This window comes from Grus americana, chromosome 1, assembly GCF_028858705.1.
Source record: "Grus americana isolate bGruAme1 chromosome 1, bGruAme1.mat, whole genome shotgun sequence".
NCBI lineage: Eukaryota > Metazoa > Chordata > Aves > Gruiformes > Gruidae > Grus > Grus americana.
In genome coordinates this window covers 120,978,807-121,002,010 of record NC_072852.1, presented here as the reverse complement: position 1 = coordinate 121,002,010, position 23,204 = coordinate 120,978,807, and the positions used below count along the sequence as shown (strand labels likewise).

Sequence of the window (23,204 nt, the reverse complement as noted above, 5' to 3'; positions counted from 1 at the left end):
GTCCCAAAGTGGCAAGTGCAAACTCATCCTGACATGCTTTGAGTAAGTACTCTGCAGTTTGGCTTTAGAGACACCTTATCTCCTACTCCCATGAGGTTTTGATTAGACACTAGAAACATAGGCAAAAATTCAGAAGTACGAAAGACAATGGAGCAAATGACATGTTGGGTATTAACAGAGTATGACAAAGTGCCGTGGAAACAAAGCGAGTTATGATTCATGGGTGGGCAGAGCTACCTTAAAGAACAGAGTAAAGGAGGTGTCATAGGAAGCTAAAAGTATCATGTGGTAGGATATACAATGGTAGGTGATGCCAGATGCTTAAAAAAGATCAGTTTATTTTACATGGTAAAATTCAGATGCTTAGCACCAGTCCATAGAAACATTAGCTTGTATGCCTGGAAAAACAAAAGAAAACATTCAAACATCCTCCTCCTGCCCTGCACATACATAAATATGGAGGAGGAAGTGGTTCACAGAACATTTAAACTATTAATATTTAAGTTAGAGAAAGATGATTGGAGTAAGTGCGGAGTTGAGCGGTGTTAGGCTGGGTCGTGTCAAAGCTCTCAGACATCTGGAATTCCGGGCTGTGAACTCTGGGCTCCTCAGCAAGAGAAAGTCCCTCTCTAGCAGAGGACTTGCCTGCCCCTCTCAAAGCATGCAGCCACCCTGAAAAACCAAACCCTGTCCTGATCTCTCCTCTAAAAGTTGCTTATAATCCATTAATAAAATGGATACTCAGCATCCTGCTCTGCAAAAGCCAGCTTGCATAATTAAAACACAGTAATATGCATATGCAACTATTTTGGAAGAGATTACAGGGCCGCGAGCTAGTCCTGGACTAACTGAACAGACCTGACAGCTTCTGCTGCCAAGAGGAGGCAGCGTCCCACTCCCCACCTCCGCTGCTCCGGCTCTCCTGTTCTTTTGACCTTCGTTAGTAAGCTGAGTTAACCTGGGGGAATATTAACCCAGTTTAAAAAAAGAACAAAAAGCTTTTACCACATTAGAGATCTGAAAGGCCAACCCTTTAGTGAGCCAGATACCAGCCTGAAGCAAGGGAGGGAAGAACTGGGGAAAAGAGAGCAGGAATACACATTTCACTGACCAGCTCAGCCTTCTCTGAGAAGAAAAGGTGTTAACAGGGGTAATCAACCAGCTGCCAGCTTATGCGCAGATCTTCAAGTCTGTAACTAAGCAGAGCACCATTCATTTTAAGGGAGCTGCACTGGGTCCCCCCGTGGCAGGTCTGGTGTTGTTTTGTAGGGCACAGAGCAACATGGGTCCTCCTCCTCAGTAAGAGTTTAAAGCTTCTCTGGCAGAGGAGCACACTGCTCTTCAGCACAGCACCCTTGTTCCCTGTTACCATGTCCTTCCGCCCAGTTCTGTTTATAACACCTAAATTGCTGTAATACCTTAGAAGTTGCTACATATAGACAACATCAACTTACAGAGGAATCAGCCTATATATTTTACGTCTCCCTTTCTCCTCATCTGTAGCAATTCAACGAGACATTTGGACAAAGCCAAAGCAAGATCTGGGATATTTTTAAGCTCAAAAGAAATACCTTCAGAAATATAAACTGTTAGATATCCTAATAACTGAGCTCTGTCTTGAGAGAGGAACTAGGCATCATCAGTACAGGAGTACATAGACTTTCAAAGAAAAAAATATGTGAATTAATTTCCAAACTAAAGAAATGTTCAGATTCTCCTGTAGAGTGGAATAGATCTTGAGGCATCTCTCCTTGATGGTCATGTGGTCATCTCTCCTTGTGGCCATGATGCCAAGTGATGATTTTCAGGGCCATTTCCCTCTGTCTTGGTAAGGAAACTTAACAGGGAAACCTTACAACCAGGTACCCTGCTTCGAACCTAAAATATCTCTAAGCTCAGAAGGCCACTGACAGAGTTGCTGTATATTAAAGACAGGGACGTGCCACACTGGCGGACACTTTAGCGAACCACAGAAGGTGACAACGCAGTGCATTTTGGTTGTGACTTGGGACAATCTCACATTTTACTTCAGGTGAAATTTGAAGTCCTATTCCTGCAACTGAATCCACAGTAGAAAATGACTGAATCTCACTGATTCTGTTTGGGAGAGCAATAGCCCTACAAAAAGGTACAGCTGAAAAGCCCAAGCTAACGTTTCAAGATGTTTCAGCCAATGCTCCTCATGGTTTTGTACTAATGGGTCTGAAGACACCCAGTTCTCTTTGAATAAATACATAGAGCTGGAAAAATACTGAAGGTATGATCTTGGCTTCTTGATGTACTTGATGTAATTCCTTGATATGCATTTGAAAATATAACCAAACCCCAAACACTTACCATGCCAAACTTGTGTACTTTGCCTTATCTGTAGTCGCAGTACAGAGATGTTAAGTATAGCATGCAGCAATATTATATGTAGCTAATTTGGAGCTATTATTAAAAGAGAGTGGAATTTCTTCAAAAACCTGTGCACTTTTCCAGTTGTACTCTGAGGTTTTTGGGCTATAAGTGGGTTTTTTTGCAGTAGAGCTCTGCTTTGGCAGAGAAAAACTTCACTTATGTGCAGATCTGCTTTACAGGAGAGTTACCACAAGTCACTACAGCGTTATAAGTGAAGTGACAATTGAGATTGCAGTATTTTTTCAGAGTGCCCTTCTATTAAATGGCTCTAAAAGGCAAAAGAAAAAGGAAGTAATTTTCCCGGCCTGGGTATTTTATGAACAATCTTTATCAGCTCCTGACCTGCCCTGTTCAGGGAAGCGTTGTGGCTTCTTATTTGCATACAACACCCTCAAACTCAAGAGTAATAAAGACTGATGTTTAAGTTCAAAAAAAGGCACGGGCCCCTCACCACAGCACGTTTAGGCTAGAGCAGCAAAAGCAAAACCTGGGACGGGTCCGCCCGGAGAAGTCGCGACACGCCGGCCGCCGGGGGGGCCTTACACCTGGAGGCACCGCCACGCCGCGCCCCTCGGGGTGCCGCGGCCCGGGGGGCTGCGGACCTTTCCCGGGGCTCCCTCCACTTCCCTCCGGCTTATTTGTTTTGCAAACGTCCGTGGGAGGAGGAGGGAGAGGGCTGGGGGAAGTGCGGTCTGGTTGGGGGCGACCTGCCGGCCCCCGCCGGGCAGGAAGGGTTGCCCGTACCCCTGGCCTGCAGCAGTGCCGCGCAGCAGCCGCCCCCGGAGGGCTGGTGGGCGCTGTCCCCGCACCCGGGCCAGATCCGCGGCGACTCCCTGGGGCCGCGGGGTGAGCGGGGCGGGTTGTGGGCAGCGCCCTCCTCCCCGGCAGCGGCTGAAGGAAGGGGCCGGGCAAGGCATCCACCTGGCGGCACCTGCCCCTTCTCCGCCGCTCCCCCCGCCGGATAACTCCTCCCCGGCCGCAGCGGCTGCTCCCGGCTCGGTCCGCCGCGTCCCGTCCCGGCTCCGCTCCGCTCTGACAGGGGCAGCCCCAGGTAAGCGCGGCGCTCCCCGCGGTCCCTTCGCCCCGCAGGGGCTCTTCGCTGAGGCGGGAGCAGCCGCCTCCGGGGCCGGGCGGCTCCAGCGGGCCGGGGGGCGCCACTGCCCCGGGAGGGCCCGTCCCGGCCGCTCCGAGTTGCGCCTGCGGGTTTTGGCCTTTAATTAAGGAACTTCGTCTTTGCTTTGGGGATGAGGGTGTGGGGGGACCCGGGCAGCATCTGAAAATCCCCGTTCCGCGGGGGTAGGGCCCCTCTGGGGCGGGGGTCGGCGCGATGCCTGGGGCTGGGGGCAGCGGGGGCGGCATCGGCGTCTTCTGAGAGCGAGAAGAGGAGGCGCCGGCTGATAAAATCGAGGGGACGCGTAATCCGCCCCCCTCAGCGGTGTTTCTCTCGGCTTTACCCGGATGCCCCCATTCCGCAGCCGGTTTCTCTACTGGTAGGTGCAGCCCGAAAAAGTTGCGCTTCCCCGCGGAGCGGTGGGTAAGCAAGACGGGAGCTGAACTAGCGCAGAGAAGGTGAATGGGTGTTGTGAAGTGAATAACACGATCCGACGAGGTACCGGAGGCGAGGTGTGGAGCGCTCTACGCACGCCAACGCCGTCCCACCTAGTACTGCTGGAGGTGGAGGTTGTGCATCTCTTGCTGTTGTGATGAAGGGAGATGTGACGCTGTGAGATCAGGCAGCTTTTTCAAGACCACGGAGCGAGGAGTCGCCGACACGGAGAATAAACCAGCGTCTAGTTCTGGGGTGTCTTCGTTGTCTATTAATGTCACCACTGCTCTGGTTTCTTGCAAAAGCACTAATTCCTGGCTACAGTTGTCACAACTTCTCAAGTAATTTTGGAAGAGTAACTTTGTTGATAGAGTGCTTCTCCCCAGGAGCTGTATCATTGAAACTTGCAGGCCGAAGCTTTGAATGCTGAAATCAACCCCACTTAGCACTTCCCCTCAGGTAGCTTTATCGATGATCATAGCTTACCTGGACCTCGAACTTCCCCTTAGGTTTCTCAGTGGGTGGGTGTCAGTGAATTTAAGAGACCATTCTCACATCGTGCCTTTGTCCTAAGTATCCCTGTTTGCCCTGAGTAAATGCCTTTAGCGCTTTAGAAAGAGCCAAAGGAAGCAGGTTCACCTCTGAAGGATGATTTCCATCACTAAGGCACTGTTGGCGGGGGAGAAAGATGGACGTTGTGTGTGTGGCGTAGATCAATGAAACGGGGAAATGATTGCAGTTGTGGCTATTACCTATAGGTATCAACGCAAAAGTAAAGCCAAAAGACAGGTGGACTAAGTTAACAGTTGATGTCAAAGTAGTACTTAGTATGTCCTTTTCCAGTTTCCTTTCACTCTTAAACTTTTAAAAATTACACTGGTACATAGGAAAGTCACTCTAGAGCAAATATATCATGGTAGCCCAGCCTTGAAATGGAAATAAGTTGAAATGGTGTTCTAGGGTTTTGATGGAATAACAAATCGAATCAGTATTCTAAGATGGTGGTCAAAGTATTACTTTTGGAGTTGCTGCTCCGGGACGTATGGGCTCTTCCTGCTGTATGTGCAGTCTGTGTCAGTCAAGGGTCAGTCCATGATGACCAGTTCCAGTGCTGTGATGGTAGCTCAGCTGCGTCCGTGCTACTACATCAGTAATTCTCCCACGTCTTTGATGCGTGGATCCTTAAACCTCTCTCTGCCAATGCAAGCCACCCCATGGAGTGAATTCAAACGTCCTGCCAGCAGGCTTGCTTTTCTTTCTTATCTGCCGTAGACCCCTTGGAAGTGGTTTACAGCTCCTCAGGGTCGGTAGTTCCCAGGTTGAAAGCAGCTGACCTGGACAAATATCTAAGTAAGTCTGATTTGTTAAAATTGCTAGGTTTTATTTTTCTGTGAGAGGGTACCTACTAGTACCATGTTCATACAGTATTCATATGCAAATGGAATATGGTGAACAGGTACTCTTGAGAGCTTTTTTCCTTGCCAGAATCAGCTAGAGATCCCCAGTGCTGCAGACAGAGACTTGAACTTTACTGCCGGGAGGTGAGGTTATTTGCTTCTGCCATGGAAGGAGAAAGGCAGAGGCAGGACCAGGATGTAGCATAGGGGAGGAAAGCATCCAAATGCCAGGCTGGCTGTTGCTGCATCCTCTAGCAGCACTGTGATCTGTGCGCATGTGGTGGTGGGTGCTGCGGGCAATAGCTGCCTCTGCAGTTGTTGCCTGACCAACAAGTCCATCTCCTACCACACCAGAAAATCTGGTTCTTCTGGGCTATTGGACCTTTCTGTATGAAAGAATGTAAGAAATGGCGCTTTTTTTTTTTGTAGGGTCTTCTGCCACTCATCATCCACTTCGCCAGACAACAGCTTTTCAGCCTGCTTTCCCACCCCACTTTTCCTAAGAAAGGCAGGTGACATACTTGTGATGGGCTGAGTTTCATGGTAACATTTGTTTTCAGAGAAGACAAATAGATGTTTATTCATTGTATGACTACAGCATCCTACAACTGTTTAAGATGAGACTGCTACACTCAGAGCTTTTTAATGCCTTTTTTTTTTTTTTTTTGCATGTGGAAGTAGTATTAATCTTAGTATGCTGGCCTTGTGAATGCTGCTGTGGACTTTGAGTTGCTGGTAGTGCTTAACAAGAGGCACTGTTTTTTGACACCTGTTGATAAGTAGTTCCACAGTTTAATGATATTCTAGGAGCTAATCTAGAACAACTTCAAAGCTATTTCTTAGGAGAGCTAAGAATTTGAGGCTGTCTTTGTGGCAACAGTTCATATAAATATTTATGTAGTCTCGTATAGTTTTCTGCAAGATACGTGATGTTACGGCATAGGCACACTGAGTAGAGCTTACCCCTATTGAAAGGGGTTAGCTGAAAGGTCAGGACATTGGAAGAACCTGATTTTGATGATTTTAAGACAGTCAGTTGCTTGTTGATTTGTCTTTGGACCCCTTCCAGAAGGTAAATTTTACTCTGTGGAGTAAATTACATTCATTTCTTTAAATCATTGCGATAAAGATATTCGGTACTATTTCCTGAAGAAGTATCAAGGAAATCTAGATAATGAAATTAGATTAAAGTTCTTATCTAGTTCCTTTCCTTTTTAAATGAATTTTCTTTTTTAACACTTTATTTGTAGGTCATGATATTTTTTAGTGCTGCTTGGTAAACAGGAATCTTGGCCGTGTTTCTTTTCTCTTGTCCAGGTAGCAGAGGAAGGAATAACCCAGTGTGTTAAAAGGTCATCTAAGTGAAACTAGAATAACCTCTTAGCTCATTTTTTCTCTTTTTTAATTTCCCCTCCTTTTCCTCCCCACCTTTGTATCATGGTTATATTGTGTTTAAGGTTACACTACCCAAACATTTAGGTTGTCATAAAATGGTTGGGAATAAAAAAATGAAAGCATGCTTCCTTTATGGCGTCATCAACGAAAGCCATAATTTGTTGGCTTGCTCTTTTACACGGTTGAGCTTTGCACTGAAATTACTCCTTTGCTATCTTAATGAGTTTTGCCAGTTTGTTCATTTGCATGTACTGCATTTCTTTATCTGGATAAAGGGAACTGCTGATTTTTTGGATGCGACACTGTGTTAGTGTTGGTCAGTGTTCATGTAGGGTGTCTGGATGCTTTTATGCCTCCTCCTTTTAGACACTGAACTTGACTTTATGTATTTAACTTTCACCTGTTCTATCCTCTCCCTTCTTCCCTGTTTGTGTGTGGTTGCTTTTACGTAGGTCTAACTGTGAAGAACATAGTCTGGTGTTTTTGGTTGTTGTTTTTTTCAACTGTTGATACCTATCATAGAGTTTAGCAAACAGCTGATGATGTTTCTATTTCAGGAAATAACACCAAATATGTATTGAAATAATACGTAAATGCAGAAAGTATATTGTTGCCAGTATAACTCTGGCTTCATTGGCCAAGTTGAATTCACAGTGTTGTATTGGGATATCTGAAGGTAACTATTCCAGCCTATTAACTTAGCTGTCTAGGCATGGAAACAACATATAGCGATCTCTAAATAAAAGCTTGTGGAAACTAATACAGCTAGTCGTACTTGTGGAACTCCACGCCTCCAAGGCATGGTACTGCTCTTAATTAATAATTGCATCATGGTGTGTGATAAGGAAGTACCGTTATTATTTCTTGCATGGAGATCTAGGGTAAAAACCAGCAAGTCTGGTTTCTTTAACAAAATCATGGTTAAATCTTTAGGGTTTCTTTGCCTTTTGTTCTCTCTGTCGTCTTTTGGGGATGCTGGCTCCTGGGTAGCTAAAGGCACACGCAATCTAAAGGAGCCATGACCTGATACGCTGTAAGGAGGTAAAAGTGGAGGCTTATCTTCACTCAGCAGTAGTGAGGTGAGGGGCTTAGGAGGACGTGGTGGTGAGGACCACTTAGAGCTGAGCAGCATGACTCTGTGCTTGGTGCTTTTCCTGTCCAAGGGAAAGAGTGGCTGTCACTGTGCTAGGGAGGAGGATAAGCATTTGGAGGTCCAATAGTCTAGGAAGTCCATATTCAGTTAAGTATTATGTTATCAAAGGAAGTAGAGACCAACTCTACTGCAACTTTTGCTTAAATATAAAGAATTTATTTGCAGAAATCCATAGAAAAACTAAAAAAGCTGTTGGATTAAATTTGGTTTGGATGCATGTAATATTTTCAGTTGTAGTTGTTGTTTGTTTGTTTTGATTCTGACAACTTTTATTGGAAAAAATTATGTATTTAATCTTAATGACCCATGACAGAACTTTAATTATAACACTCCTAAGGCATGTGTGAGAAGAAGCTAAGATATTTCAAGTAATACCTGTGAACTGTGAGGCAGTACATTTCACTGAGTTCATCAGCATACTATGTCAGTGATGGCTATATGTTTTATACTCTTATTATTGCCCGTCATTAGAAACGGTAGCGTTATTTCTTTACTTTCAGAGTTGTGAAACAAAAGCACACTTGATTTTGGACTTTCTGTGTTACTGGAAGTCCAAATGCTGGTTCTGTTCCACATTGGAGTAAACTGAAATTTTTGAGATTCAAGGGCTTGACTGCATATGAGTGATGGGTCCCTTTCATTACTTGGGTATACTTTTTCCAAAGCCAAAAGGTGTTAGCAAACTGACCTGCAAGGCTCTGGCTCCCTGGGCCCTCTCTCTTGTTCCTTCAAGCCCAATGCAGGGGGTGAGCTCCATCCCTGTTTCCTTGCTTGGGGAACACCATACACTTTAATTCCAGCAGCTCACTTTAAAGGACTCTTGAGGTTTTTTTCTTTCAGATGTACCCAGTAAAGTGCCATTATAGCTTGGCAGACATCAGGAGGAATGACTGGCAGTGGGAGGGGGAAGGATAGTTGTGTGTTCCCACCAAACTCTTCTGCACCAGAGTGGGTTTATGATACTCTTATGTGGGATCTATTTAAATCTGTCTAATGTGTGAGGTCAGTTAGAGGCTAAAGTATTGGACTGAGATAAGATGACCAGTCTCTTCTAGCTCTATGGTTGTTGGGATGGGGAGTGTTTGACAGGTCAGTTTGTTTCTCCATGACTCAGCTTCCTTATCTCTGAGGTTGTTGCAGTACCCTTGGTGTATTTGTAAAACACTTTAAAGTGTGTCAGTGATGCGTGGATAAGAAAACTAGATTATATCGTTATTGGATGCCACCCATCGATTTTTGCCTTAAACGTTTGCAAACTAATGGAAGCCCAGTGGTTTTGGCTTAATCTGTTTTTAATACGCTGGCAAATGTGTATGGGTAATACTGTGGAAATCTGTATATATCTATGACTTCCCCATGTTTTGTGGTGTGGTAATGGAAAAACTGTTATTAATCAGAAGCTGGATGGAAAATAGATTAAAAAGTACTAAATTGGGTGTGGTGGCTGAAAGCCAGTTAAGCAACAGAGATCTTTTTTCCCTCAGTTCATTAAAAACAAACAAACAAACAAAAAGAATGAGGAAGACTATCATACACCAATTTGCAAAGCCTTTCAAATTGTAATGTAAAAAATATTTGGGTTTTTCTTTGCTTGTAGTACCTGTTGGCTTACCTCAGAATTACCTAGTGTATTCTTCCGTCTGCTATCACTAAACTTCCTAATCCTTTTTCCCCCCTCCTTTTCAGAGAACAAGGAACAAAAATACTTTCCTGTGAGTTGTTACTTGTCCTCTAAGTCTGGGCAGAACGGCGCTTCCCAACTCTGCTATGAAGAGCTGAGTAAGAATGGATGCGACATAAAGCAGAAGTCCTGAAGCCTTAGTCACCAATCTGATGGACTTATTGTAAGTAGGAGAAAGACTTGTTTTTCCCCAGTCTGCCACACAAATAAGAGTTCAACAGTGCATTATTATTTACTTTTTCTTTTGCTAGAGCTAATAGGCAAACACCAGAATCAGCCTTCCTAAACTGTCACCAAGTATTGTCACGCTCAAGGTGCCAAGCTGCTGTTGAAATATGCTTCAGAGACGTTTGTAGTTCAATTTTCAGTGAGGTGACACCTAGGTACAGGTTCTAAAAGATAAACCTTATACTTCAGGCCGAATTATACTGTTTCTTAATGCAACTACTCCTTATAGTCGCGGCTTTCAACAGGGATCGTGCCAATGTGTCTGTGTGCAGAGTACTGCTCTGGAAGCTGGAGAAAATTATTTCTCAGTGCATGACTGAGGCACTTCCTAGATTTTTTTCATGTAGAGTAACATTATGAGAGGACTCAATGGATTAAATTATTTATTAAAATGATTGCTTGTGGAGGTGTACAACTGCCTATGTTAGAATTGCGGCAGCAAACATTTTATGTTTCTTGTGCCTTTGCTAATCTTTGGTTTTACTTAACGTTAATGTTTAACTTTAAAATAAACTACTATATGCTTGAAACACTGGATGTAGCTCCTCTCCTTTACTCTATTTGAAAACCTTTCATATTGGTGTGGCATGTTGTTTCCCTGCCATGCTTCTTTCCCTGTTTTTGGTGTGGTGGCTATAACACACAACCAAGAAAACAACTGTTTGCAATGCGGAAGAGTGAAAAAGATGTGGCTTGTGGGGCTCCTAGCCACGGCATTATCAAATGAGTTAGCTGAATTTGTATTTCCTGATGCTTTGTTCACGTTCTCGTTTCTGTCTCATAAACCTCAGAGTGACACATGAGTAAGTGTTGAGAGAGGCCCGAGGACCTGAACTTGGTACTGACACCGTGTGGGTTGTTGCCAGGATATTCTTTAACTCTCATTCTGTCAGCGAGAGTGAGCACTAACTTAATCTTCTCGGTTTGTGTGGCGCTCGTGTTAATGAATAGGTGCCACTGTATAATCCTCAAGGTTGTATTGAGAGGCTATTGAGATCTGATTTCATGCTGCACCTTAATTTGTACCCTCTCTTGAAATACTTCCGTATTTTTTTTTTTTCCTTCCAGATTTGGCGTTTTTCCAAAGGAAAAATCGACAAGAGGCGGACAAAGCTTCTGGTTGTGATTGTTTTATTTTTTCTTTCTTTTTTTTTTTAATATAGGTTCATGCTTTACTTCCAAACACTTGAATTGATTTGGTACTGCTGACAAAGGAAAGATGACCTCTACTGTAGTAAGTAAACAAAACAGACAAAATATTCCTCTCTGATGATTTTTTTTTTTTAAATGGGGTTTTATTTCTTTATGAGTAGCAGCCTATTGAGTGATGTACTGGTTAACAAGTCTTTTAAAATGTGGATATAAGTATTTGTTGCATTTTCTTTTCTGAAAAAAGGGCAAGAGGTACCATAAGGCAGGTGTAAGAGGCTCAAATTAACTAGCATTTCAGGTGCTCAGATATTCCTGTGAGAGATTTTATGCTTTTAAAGCTTATTTTGGAGGGATAGATTGGAATGACTTCTAACTAGTTCTTAAAGCTCTTCCAGGATAAATATTCCACAACCTGTTGTAGGCCAGTAAATTTCAGAAATAGCTTGGATATACCTGGTGTTGCCAGAGGACAAAATGGAGCAGAAGAACATTTATCCTAGACCAGGACAACTGAGTAGATACAGGCTGTTACTTGTCAGTGTTTCTTTCGATGGTGGTACCGCCTAAAACCGTCCTTGCTGCTTCTTTCTACCTTGTCAGATGTTTCAGCGCAATAGTTTGCGTGGCCAGCTGGAGGGCTGGGCTCAAGAATCCTTCTTAGATTGAATTACTTTGGATCAGAAAACGGATCTCTTCATACACCTTCCAGCCTCACTCTGTGTTATTTTTGTTATTCAAAGTGTGCAGTATTGGGCACGTACTGTAAATCTCTCCCTGTAAATTGGAGCCATTAGTATGTGTATGCATGCATGGTGAATTTCTGCACTGGCAGAATTACTTCGTAGGGTTCTGAATGTACATGGCATCTGAAACTTACTTTGTCTTAATTGCAGTCTTGCCTCTTATTTTTCATTTTTCTCCTGTTTCCTTCCCCTCAACATTATCATTTAGGGTCCATCGCCATACTATGAAAATTGTGGCTTTCAGCCAGAAAACATCTATTCTACCAGGCAGCCAGAAGGTGCTAACCCGTGTCCACCATACTTCTCAACAAATGCTCTGTCAGTGCCAAGCTATGACCCAAGGATTGCTACCTATCAGCCAAGTACGCCAGTAGCACGTTCATCCGGGAGAACGTGTGCACCAAGTAAGTTTTGTCAGGATTTCTTCCAATTTTAGATAATAAGATAACAAATAAAAGGGATCTTCCCTTCCAAATCCTCTATTGAAGGAGCTTCCTCCCTGTGGATGAAGAAGTAGTATCTGGCTTGGATGCTGGTGTAACTGTATGGAGCCTGGGCAATTTGGAGGAAGGGTGGTGAAACGGAGAAAAATCTGTCTGGCAAAAAATGTCTGGTTTTTAATGTTAAAGAAATATAGATAATGCTGGTGGCTGGAAATTACCTTCTTTGGAACATAATTTCTCTTTTTCTCCTTGCTTTCATTTCAGGTGTAAAGAAAACCATAATCATTATATTATCCATTTTACTAGTCGCTTGTTGTGCAATTGCTGCTTTCTTCATCTGGTATTTTGGTAAGGTTTTGGGGTTTTTTTTGTTCTAAAAGAAAAGATGTATTAAACTTTTAAAGTTAGAAATATACATTCTTATCTTCCATTTTATGCTGAATTAAGGACAGGAAAGTCTTCGTTAACCTATCCTGACAGATGAACAAATATTGCTTCCTAATGGCTTAGTTTTGCTTGTGTGTTGTTTTTTTTTTTCTTTTTTTTCTTTTTAATGAACTGCTGTCACTTTCCCTTCATCAAGTAAATATGTACTTGATGCTAAGTGATGTCATCGGCTTTTTGACTGTTCTGGAGCAGCTTATTCAGGTGGCTTCTCTGGAAAGCTCCAGTCTATCTGGCAAAAACTGGTGCAGTACAACTGTACAGTGCTGTAGCTGTTAGTAAAGAGTAGTCTGACCTCTTGCAAGGGTTTTTGCATTGGGGGATAGCTGGCACGCAACTGACTGTGTGTGGACAACATGTTCTGCAGTGCATTTCATTAGGGAAGTCACTGCTGTGCATCCTCTCTGAAATGGAACTCTGTTCCAAATTTGAACTTCACTTAATTTCAAGTGAAGGAAGGAGACTGAAGTAAATTTATATACCTTAACTGCAAGGGTGTAAACGGTCAAGGTGCATTTTATTTTGGTAAAATGTGATCTCTCTTGTTGCAGAAGTAATTCATGTTTGTTTGTTTTGGTGATGCTTTTGCTCTGAAAGTGTGTTAAAGTTGTGTGAGCCCAGCCCATCTCACCACTGTGAGCCATAACACAGATATGTTTGCCTTGGAAGTCATCCCCAACCAAGGTGATTGAGCTCTGAAGCTAGGCTAGAGCAATTCTGTTCAGCTTAGGTGAAGTTTGTCTTGTGCTATCTTAATTTTCCTTTGAATGAAAGCCACTTTTCAAAGGAAATTAAAAAAATCTGTGTGTTTTTAGGAGCCCCTCTGTTCTGTGCAGGGAAGGAAAGGAAGAGAGAAGGGAGTTCATTTAAAACTATTAGGATGACACTTTGTGTTCTTAGGGGTTTTTTTACTCACTTTGATTTATACAGGGTGAATGTAATCTTGTTTTAAATGGCAGAGAAAGCAAAAGGATGTAATTGGAGTAATTGCTTTCTTCCTCCTTTTCTGTTTATAAGTGTTATGCTTTGTCAGTGTAAAGCTGACTTTCAACAACTTAATGGTGCTTGCTTATTCAGGGAAAGCAGTGGACAAAATCCAATCAGCTGCATCAGTGGCTTAATCTGACAAGAGCAATACATCTTCTGTTGTGTTAGGCTAGGTCTCCTCCCATCTCTGAATTTAAGAGCTCTTTCTGATGCTTTGCTCTATCAAAGGGGAATACCCCTTAAGATGGAAGTTGGCAGTAGTTGCCTGAGGCTAAGCTGATGTGGCTGTGTTGCTCTCTTTCCGCAGTAGAGAATCGTTGTTTCGGCTCCTTAATAGAGTGTGGATCTTCAGGAGCGTGCATATCGCCCTCGCAGTGGTGTGATGGAGTGAGCCACTGCCCCAACGGGGAGGATGAAATCCGGTGTGGTGAGTGCCAGCAGTCAAGGCGGGGGACCTTCAGCCAACTGCAAGAGTTTTTGGACAAATTGCCGTGTCCAAAGCTTGCCTAAGTTATGTCTCTCAAATGGTTTAGGATGTTTGAGTGCTTTGAAGCCTATATCCAGCTATTCGGTCTGTTTCTAATCTGATAGAAAAGCTGAAACAAAATGACTGACTCCGGGATTTCAGCTGGCCTAACTTTGAATCAGTTATTAAAATATTACCTTTTAATTTGAATGGGGTTTGTGCAAAACTGAATGTAACATTGCTTGTGGAATGAACGGTTGTCATTGACTTCTTAGTAGAACTTCAGGTGATAACATAGATCTGGTGGTCTTTTAATCAAGCTTGTCTTTTTCCACATATTTCGCATTCCTTTTTCTCCCAATACTTATTTTCAACTATTTCATAACTCCTTTGTGCGAGAAAGCCTGATCTGATCAGTGCTTCTAACTGAGAAGATGCCAAGGGAAGATTTAGTGCAGAGCTGATGGTGGAAGGTGGAAACATCATCAATTTGTCCATTCGAAAAGTGTGGCATCTTTGTTTCTAACACCTGTGTTGTGCCAGTGCCACTCTGGAAAACTCCTGCTGTGTTCTTATTCTCTCTTTGGGAACTTTTATTCTGCACATTCCTCATGCAGTGTTAGCATTTACTGGCATATGCTCTAAAACTGTTCCTCTCCATTTGGTTGAATAATAGGTTTTTGGAGAAGCTTGTTCAATCTGTTCTTTTGCTTGAACTATTTTATGTTAAATTCTTCTGCAAATAGATACGTAATGTGGCGTGGAATGTCAGAAGTAATTGCTCCTTATTACATTCTTGCTCTACAAGCACTTGTCTGAAGAAATTTGGTATATTAAGATATAGTAAATCAAAATAGTAGAATAGTTTATATTTTATTTATACACAATATATGGTGTATTAAGGAACATACAGTTATGTAGATAAAACATAAGGAAAGATTGGCTGTTGCAATCTTCCTCAGTGGTAGAATGTGAAAGAGAATTTTGAACATAAAAGCTGAAATGAAAAGATGAACACTATCTTGTATTTTAAAATGGTGATACTTTTAAATTGTCTTACACAAAAGAATTAAGTCATTGTGATATTTCTGTCTACTTGATATCTACTCAGAATTTGAGTAGAAGGCATCATTAAATTAATACCAGTTTGTACATACAAGAAAATATTGTGAGTAACAATACCTTTAAGTAGAGAATGAGCAGAGAATGAGCAGTAATATAGCGTGTGGTGGTCTTGGTTCCTTTTTTTTTTTTTCCTTCTTCCTTTTCTGGCAGTTAGACTTTTCGGACCAAACTTTATGCTGGAAGTTTATTCACCAGTCAGCAAATCCTGGTATCCTGTTTGTCAAGATGGCTGGAATGACGATTATGGGAAGACTGCATGTAAAGACATGGGCTACAGTGTGTAAGTCTAACCTTCGTCAGACTTTGCACGTACACAGTAAGGCTAAAATTTCCCTCTTGCCGTTTTTAAGAATGCGTATCTGAAACAGCAAGCAATTGGTGCTCGTGTGGAAGATCACCATTAACGTTCACGGCCCAGAGCGCTGCCCACATTCTCCCTGCGTAACACAGTAGCCTAAATTCTTCTGCGGTTGAAGTACTTGATGTTACCTCTCTTTGATGCAGTTGGCAAATGCTGTCTTCTCCCATGCATGGAGTAACTGAGTGAATTTATTGCCTGGGCAGGCAGAACTTGCATGTGTCCATGCTGCGCTGTGGCGCTCGGAATTATGGTCTCTGAGCCAGCAGTGACCCCAGCAGTTCCAGCTCCAGCAAGACAGCCCAGCAACAACTACACAGAGCTTGTTCTCAGCTAGAAAGCCTGGCAGAACTGGCATTTAATTAAAAAAAGAAAAAAAAACCCTCATATTTTTAGTGTTGTTCATGTCAGAAGCTCTAGCTTGGCACAGTTTATTGCTTGTCTGAAAACTGAAACTACTGGGTTTCATAATAGGGTTTCATAATAGACTTTCTGTTTTGCAGAGATACGTATTACTATAGTCAAGGAGTAGCAACTGAAGTCGGCTTTAAAAGCTACATGAAGCTGAACACAAGTGCTGGGAATATAGACTTGTACAAAAAGCTGTATAGCAGGTATCTTTGTTTAATACAAACTTTTCCTTTTATCAGGGGTCTTTTTATCTGCTGTGAGATGTGTAGCTTCTGCCCATAGCATAATGCAAGCACATCTTTCGATGGGGATTGTTAGAGGGAAAGATATTTTGATTTTAATCTCATTGCAGCAACTGCTCTCCCTTCTATTTAAAAACACAGCTGTCACTTTTCCATCCTTCCTCTCCTTTTATAAAAGAGAAGATGTCCTATCCTGTTGGCTCCATGCTGTCTAGAAGGTTGCCATGTCAAAGATACTTTTCTAAGGCTCTTTGACCATCAACAGGCATTTCTATATGGCGACAACAGCTACCAGCTGTAACACATTCACAGGAGCTGGTACAACTCTTTTTTCGGTCACACAAACACACAGCATGCAAAATGGATCTTTCACTGTGGAAAGTAATTTTTTTTTTTTTATTCTCATTAAACAATTCTGAATTGTCTAGTTTCTAAACTGGCAGACTGTTGTACCTGCAAAGTTCCCATGGCTCCCTTGTTTAGGTTCTTCTACAACTACTTCAAATCCACTTTTTCTCGTGCCATTCTTCATCTTGCTCCTCAGTAGGCTTACAAACCTTTTGTACTGGTGGCTGCGGTCTTCCACATGACAATTTTGGTGAATGCAAGAAATGGTGGAGGCCAGATAGGTGCTGCTAGGGTAGCTGGAGAGAGTGAAGAAAGGAGAGAACCCTCAGCAGGAAGAGGAAGGTGAAGGCAGGACACGTAGCTGGGAAGGGTGGGCAGCAGCTTGAGGGTGAACTTTCCCCACCATTTGCTTTACTGTGTGCCTGAAATCCTGTTTGGTTTTTTTTCTGTTTCTATTGCAGTGATTCCTGTGCATCAGGAAATGTAGTTTCTCTGCGCTGCATAGGTAGGTGACTGTGTTTCTCAAACATCTGCTTCTTCATGCTTTGAAATGCTCTGGGTGGGAAATCCTTTTGAATCTGCATAAATAATTGCCATCTTTTGATGGGTGGATGATTTAACTGTGGTTCCCAAGTTTTAAACAGTGCAGTTTAAGGAGCGGGGTGGGAGAGGAGAGAAGGAGGATGTTGGATCCCCAGTTGCTCTTGTCTTTGCTGCCACCAGTTACTTTAAATGACTTGCCTGCAGTGAAGCCCTGTAGCCCTCACCTGGCAGCTGTGGTGGGGCGTCTGTGGCGCATCTGCTCTCCAGCACGCAGCCATCGGGTGGGCAGTGCGCTCCTGACGGTGATGGCTGTCACGAGGCGACTCCTGGCTGTTGTCTGTTTTGTTGCACAATGCAAAGGCGTGTGTCTGTGTGGCTTGCCAGAGATGCTTGAATCCCACACTCAAAGGTGTAATGAACCACTGGTTTATGGTTCGTGGTGAACCAGCAGCAGCTACCAAATACTCATCTTGATGTTTGCGATGTGAAGGGGGTCTAGTCTATGGGAGACTTGGGATCTTGGTGTCCAGGGCAGGGGCCTGAGCTGCGGCACGTTGGATGACTGCAGCACGGAGGTCGACATGGTCTGCGCGCCCCTCTGCTAACGAAGCCTGAGCTGCAGAAGCCACCTTCCAGGCCAGCTCGCTCTTTAACTAACGCCTCTGTGTGTGTAACTGACTCCTTAGAGTGCGGCACGTCCACTAAAAGCGTGAACATTATGAGCAGAATCGTGGGCGGCAGCGGGGCGGTGCCGGGGCAGTGGCCGTGGCAGGTCAGCCTCCACGTGCAGGGCACCCATGTCTGTGGGGGCTCCATCATCACCCGCCAGTGGATAGTGACGGCGGCACACTGCGTGGAAGGGTGAGTCTCGCCCACATGGGTGCCGGAGCGAGTGGCTCGCTCGTTCATCTCTCAAATGGTAATTTTTCTTGCTTCAGGCTGAAACGCACAAATTTACTTAAGTCTCTTGACTTTCTACTTTAAAACTGAATTAAATACTGTTCCCCCTACCCCCTTGAATGGAAGTGCTAGGTACAGTATTCTGGCTATGTAGCAGTATGGCTTTCAAGTATTAAGGGAAAATTTGTTCTGGAGGAGGCCAGGTCATCTGTCTGCTTTCTACAGGAAGAAAATCTTACTTTACTTGTTAAAGGTGGAAATTAAGTTGGATGGTGGTGTTGGGCACAGATACCCACCCAACTTAAGAGGTAAATTCAATGCGCCAAACTTATGCCAGACAGTACAATGGGATCATGAAGATGTTGAATTACCTTTTGAGGAAAAACAAAAAGTAAATCTCAAACCTTCAGATATCACACAACTGTAGAAATGATAAACTTAAAGATGCCTGTACCATTTATTTTCTTGTATCTTCATGCCACAGGGCAGTAAAGCCCAAGTCAGTATTAAGTGTAGATTTATACCTGTCCAAGGAACACTTTATGTAGGCATCGACAAGAAAAATAGCTGGTACTTTGTCCATTTTTAACCTATGAAGGAAGGACAGTTGAGGATGTTGTGGTACCTTGTGTTTAGTGGCAGAATATATTTAGAAGGTGGCTGCTTCTGTTGGAGGGAAAACCCACTAAGCAAAAACATTTTAATAGTTGGTTTGCTCGGTCACAGTCTGAGGCTAAGCTAAGGAAAAATAACTTTGTCCTTAACCTTGAGAAAGGAATGCAAATGTTTATTTTTATGTGATGATCTTATCCCTCCTTTGTTTTCTGATTTGAGCTCTGTAGTATGCAAAAGCTTTAGGAATGGCAACCAAGCTGTAGCTGGTACAAAACTGGTTTTCAGTCTTGACTTTTTTTTTTTTTGTGTGTGTGTGTGTGTGTCTTTTTTTTGGAAGGGGAACAACTTGTAAGCGCTACTGCCTTGGCAATTCTCATGGAGGGGAGTTTTAACACTTGTGGGAAGTTTTCTACTGAGCATTTGTAAACTGTGCTGGAGCACAAGAGACTACTTAAATTACATCTAGCGAACATGCTTAACATTTTAAAAAAGCCCACCAAAACCAAACAAAAAAAAACCCCTGGCATTTTCAAGATAGTGAAATTCCTTCACTAGATCATTTTTTTACTAATTCTGCCTACTGCTGCCCTTGCGTGCTTTGGGTGGTACATGTGAACGATACCACTGACATGTGAGACCTCAGAAATAACTGCTTGATCCCTCAGCCGTGGAAATCAATAGACTTCAGTGTTACAGTCTCAGACTATAATTTGCTGTGCTGAGTGACTAAGGGGATACTTAACCCATTTCAAAGATTTTTTTTTTTTTGATAAATTTATAAATTAGAGTCAAGCTTTCCCAAAGTTAAATGTCTTGCAATTTGTTTACCTTGTTATTCAGAAGTGGTAATCAAATGCATGTGTGTTCTTGATCACCCATGCATTTGACTACCATTTCTGAAGACAGTTTTTTGAAGGTCATGATCAGTGACTCATTACCAGAGAAGCAAACCTTCTAAACCTTCTTTTTTCTGTAGACGATTTTCTGATCCGTACAGCTGGAGGGTTTATGCTGGGATTCTGAACCAGAATGAGATGCTTTTACGAAATGGGTACAGAGTGCAACAGATAATTTCCCATCCGGATTATGATGCAGATTCTAAAGACAATGATGTTGCCCTTATGAAGTTAGAGACACCGCTGAGTTTTACTGGTATGTATTCTGCCCTTCTTAAGGCAAAAATCCAATGGCAATAAGCACATTTTTTAAAACTTCCAAACTTCATCAAGAAATCCTTCTATATACTTAAGGAAAGAACACAAAATGTGAGTAAAGGCACCTTAGAGACAGGGTAGAGGTAGAGATAAAGAGCACACCCTCTGATTTTCTAAGTAGGATTTATTTAAAACTAGCATATGGTAAGGGAGTTTGGGCTTATCTCAATAACGTACATTTACTCCAGAATGCTGTATGGTGCTTAAGTATTGCCACTCCTGTATGTGCAGACTCAGGATGTAGTGGTGGAGCAACTAACTAAACCATAAACCAAGTTATGCCAGATAACAATTGGAAAAAAACCCCAACCCAAACCCAAATGTTACAAGAAGTTCCTTTCTTAAAAGTAGATGTAGATTGTTTTGTAAGCAGATGGTAAAAACTAGCAGACAAAGCGTTATTTAAACTTGAAGTGCTTTATGTGTACAGGTCCTTTCTATTCCAGTGCATCAGCTTAAACCTACTAGAAGTAATCTGGAGGGGCTTCTCTGCTGCTGAGAGTAGGGAGGTTGTCTGGTTTTGTATTTCGTGCTTGTCGTATACAGGCATTGAATCCTGCTTGCATCGTGATTATTAATGCAGAGATGTAGTTGTAAGTTTTTCTTCTTCTTTGCCCTCCTTTACTGATCAGAAGAGCTGGTGTTAATTGTTCTAGTTAGCCTAATGAATAGAGCTAGAACCGTTAACTGTGATTGTTCCTCACTTTGTGGACAAGACTAGCCATCTGAGAAAGGGCAGCTGCTAAGCTTTCTCCTGCTGCCTGCATTGCACAGTATTGCTTATCTGCAAGGAAGGTATAGTACAGTGAAAATACATGGTGTGTATGTATTTAAATGGTGATCATGCTGAGATATTTCATATGCATTTATTTTGCATTATGTCTGGGCATCTGGGATTACAGATGTTACTGTGTTTGTTTTGTAGATACTGTACGGCCAGTTTGTCTGCCCAACCCAGGAATGATGTTCCAGCCTAATCAGCAGTGCTGGATATCTGGATGGGGAGCAGAGTACCAAGGAGGTAAGAGTGGCTCTTGAATATTTCGGTCTTCTGCAAAACTGATCCTCTTCAGTTTTCAAATAATCATTATATGGGCTGATTGGGCAGTTTGAGCCAGATCTGTTGATATGCTATTTTTTCACCCATTTTACAGCCCCTAATATATAACAGGGCATTCTGTCTCAAAGCAAGTTGTAATGTGTTGAATTCAGCAGACTGCAAAGTAGCCTCTGGGGGCCAGAAATATTCACAGAGAAGACAATTCTGTGCCCCAGCTAGCAGGGCCATTTCAGTGCCCGTATACCCTCTCCTGTACCAAGGGTAGCCGCATGCCAAGACAGTCCTCCGTGGACATGGGAATGGGCAGGAGCCTGTCCTTTTCACCCCTCAAGCTAAAAGAGCATGATGCAAGAAAATTTTTGTAAGAAGTGAGAAGGAAAGGGAGGGAAGGGTTTTTTTTCAGTATGAGAAGGTACTGAGCGGGGAGGGGGGTGTTGGGGAAGCTGAACCCTGAGTATGGGAGTTGCTGACTGCTTGTGCTGGACCATGAAATCATGGGGAGGTCCTCTTCGCCTCTTGCATACTTCGTGTGCTTTTAATATCCCTGTAGATGACACGGTTGATTTGGGGCTGGAGTAGGCAGGTAGGTGCCATGTTCTCTTGCTTTACACTCCACTGACAGCAATGCAGGGTAACTCACTGACCTCTTGAAAGGGAGTTTTAATGTCACAGTTGTCTCTGTGCAATGGACCATACATCTTAAGCGTCCATCCCCATGTTTCTATAAGTTTATTTCATCTTGAACAGTGCTAGCTGCAGGGATTTGTGCTAGCAACATATGATGCTTGTTCTAATTTTGTCTTTGTATGTGTGGTTTTGTGTATGTTTCAATTTTAGGTACAACATCAAATAACTTGAATTATGTTATGGTGCCCTTAATAGAACATTCCAGGTGTAATTCTATCTATATCTATAATGGCATGATTTTGCCTACAATGATCTGTGCCGGATATCTAGGAGGAGGAATTGATTCCTGTCAGGTAATTATTCCTAATTTACACCTAATAATGATCTGATTATTTTTATCATCTTAGTAGTAGGGTTTTTTTTTAATCATCTATTAATTACAAACAGATCCTATGTGCAAAAAAAATTGTAAAAATTAAATGAGTAATATTTCAGTTGGGCTTCTAGTTCCTGTTGTGGTGCATCACTTTAAAAGGCAGAGCTTTTATTTCATCTTCTGAATGGCTGTCAGTGCTGAGTTGTCGCTAAATACCCAAAGAGGGTGAGGCAGTTCTTTTTAATGCTTGGAGGATGTTTTGTTATCTGGTACTTGAAGGTGAACAAATGCTCTTCATAATCATGGCGATACCCTAGCGTAATGCTTGTGAACAAGAAAGTCAAAAGTACAAAAAGGACATAAAACTATTGGAGAGTGTCCAAAGGAGGGCAACAAAGATGGTGAAGGGTCTAGAGGGGAAGACATATGAGGAGAGGCTGAAGTCCCTTGGTTTGTTCAGCCTAGAGAAGAGGAGACTGAGGGGAGACCTCATCATGGCCTACGGCTTCCTCACGAGGGGGAGCAAGGGGGCAGGCGCTGATCTCCTCCCTCTGGTGACCAGTGGTAGAACCCGAGGGAACGGAATGAAGCTGTGACGGGGGAGGTTTAGGTTGGATATCAGGAGAAGGCTCTTCACTGGGAAGGTGGTCGGGCACTGGAACAGGCTCCCCAGGGAAGTGGTCACAGCACCGAGCCTGACTGAGTTCAAGAAGCGTCTGGATAACGCTCTCAGTCATATGCTCTGATTCGGCTGGTCCTGTGTGGAACCAGGAGTTGGACTCGATGATCCTTGTGGGTCCCTTCCAACTCAGGATATTCTATGATGCTAATGATGTCTATCTCATTTAGTGCGGCAAACAATTTTCAACCCTATTGCAAGCAGTCATCATTTAATACTGTAATTGCCATCGCATGTTGTTTTAGTGACTGCCTTAAAATGGTCGTTAGCTTTTTTTGAAACCTTACCTGTATTCCTGAAGTGAAATGGGTTGTGTCTTTCCTGGTGGTCAGGTCACTAATAATATGCTTGTCTCTTGTGCAGGGTGATAGTGGAGGTCCTCTAGTAACTAACAAAAGCTCTGTGTGGTGGCTGGTTGGAGATACCAGCTGGGGAACTGGCTGTGCTAGTCCCAATAGACCTGGAGTGTATGGGAATATGACCGTGTTTACAGACTGGATTTATAAAAATATGCAGGTAAAATACTGGGGTGTGTTTTAATAATTTTAAATGTCCCAAATCCTGAAACTTGATTTTATTTACAAAAACAAATAAATGTGGCTTCTCTGATAATGAAGCTATTCTGTCTAGAAGCATCCAAGTAATTGATAAGATAGTCTGTCAGCCTGTCA

The 23,204-nt window shown here is 42.9% G+C and overlaps 1 protein-coding gene across 1 annotated transcript in view; it reads left to right on the top strand.

Annotated features, from left to right (window-relative positions):
* The first annotated feature begins 2,847 nt into the window (after positions 1-2,847).
* The window catches only part of TMPRSS2 (transmembrane serine protease 2), a 30,865-nt gene continuing 10,508 nt past the window's right edge, over positions 2,848-23,204 (top strand). Inside the window, exons 1-14 of the mRNA XM_054828540.1 lie at positions 2,848-3,451; positions 9,578-9,735; positions 10,964-11,034; positions 11,904-12,099; positions 12,403-12,486; positions 13,877-13,996; positions 15,311-15,440; positions 16,022-16,132; positions 16,981-17,024; positions 17,749-17,923; positions 19,554-19,729; positions 20,717-20,812; positions 21,689-21,831; positions 22,897-23,049. Coding sequence (XP_054684515.1) covers positions 11,020-11,034; positions 11,904-12,099; positions 12,403-12,486; positions 13,877-13,996; positions 15,311-15,440; positions 16,022-16,132; positions 16,981-17,024; positions 17,749-17,923; positions 19,554-19,729; positions 20,717-20,812; positions 21,689-21,831; positions 22,897-23,049 — 1,443 coding nt within the window. The 5' untranslated portion in view covers positions 2,848-3,451; positions 9,578-9,735; positions 10,964-11,019. The remainder of the gene's footprint in view (positions 3,452-9,577; positions 9,736-10,963; positions 11,035-11,903; positions 12,100-12,402; positions 12,487-13,876; positions 13,997-15,310; positions 15,441-16,021; positions 16,133-16,980; positions 17,025-17,748; positions 17,924-19,553; positions 19,730-20,716; positions 20,813-21,688; positions 21,832-22,896; positions 23,050-23,204) is intronic.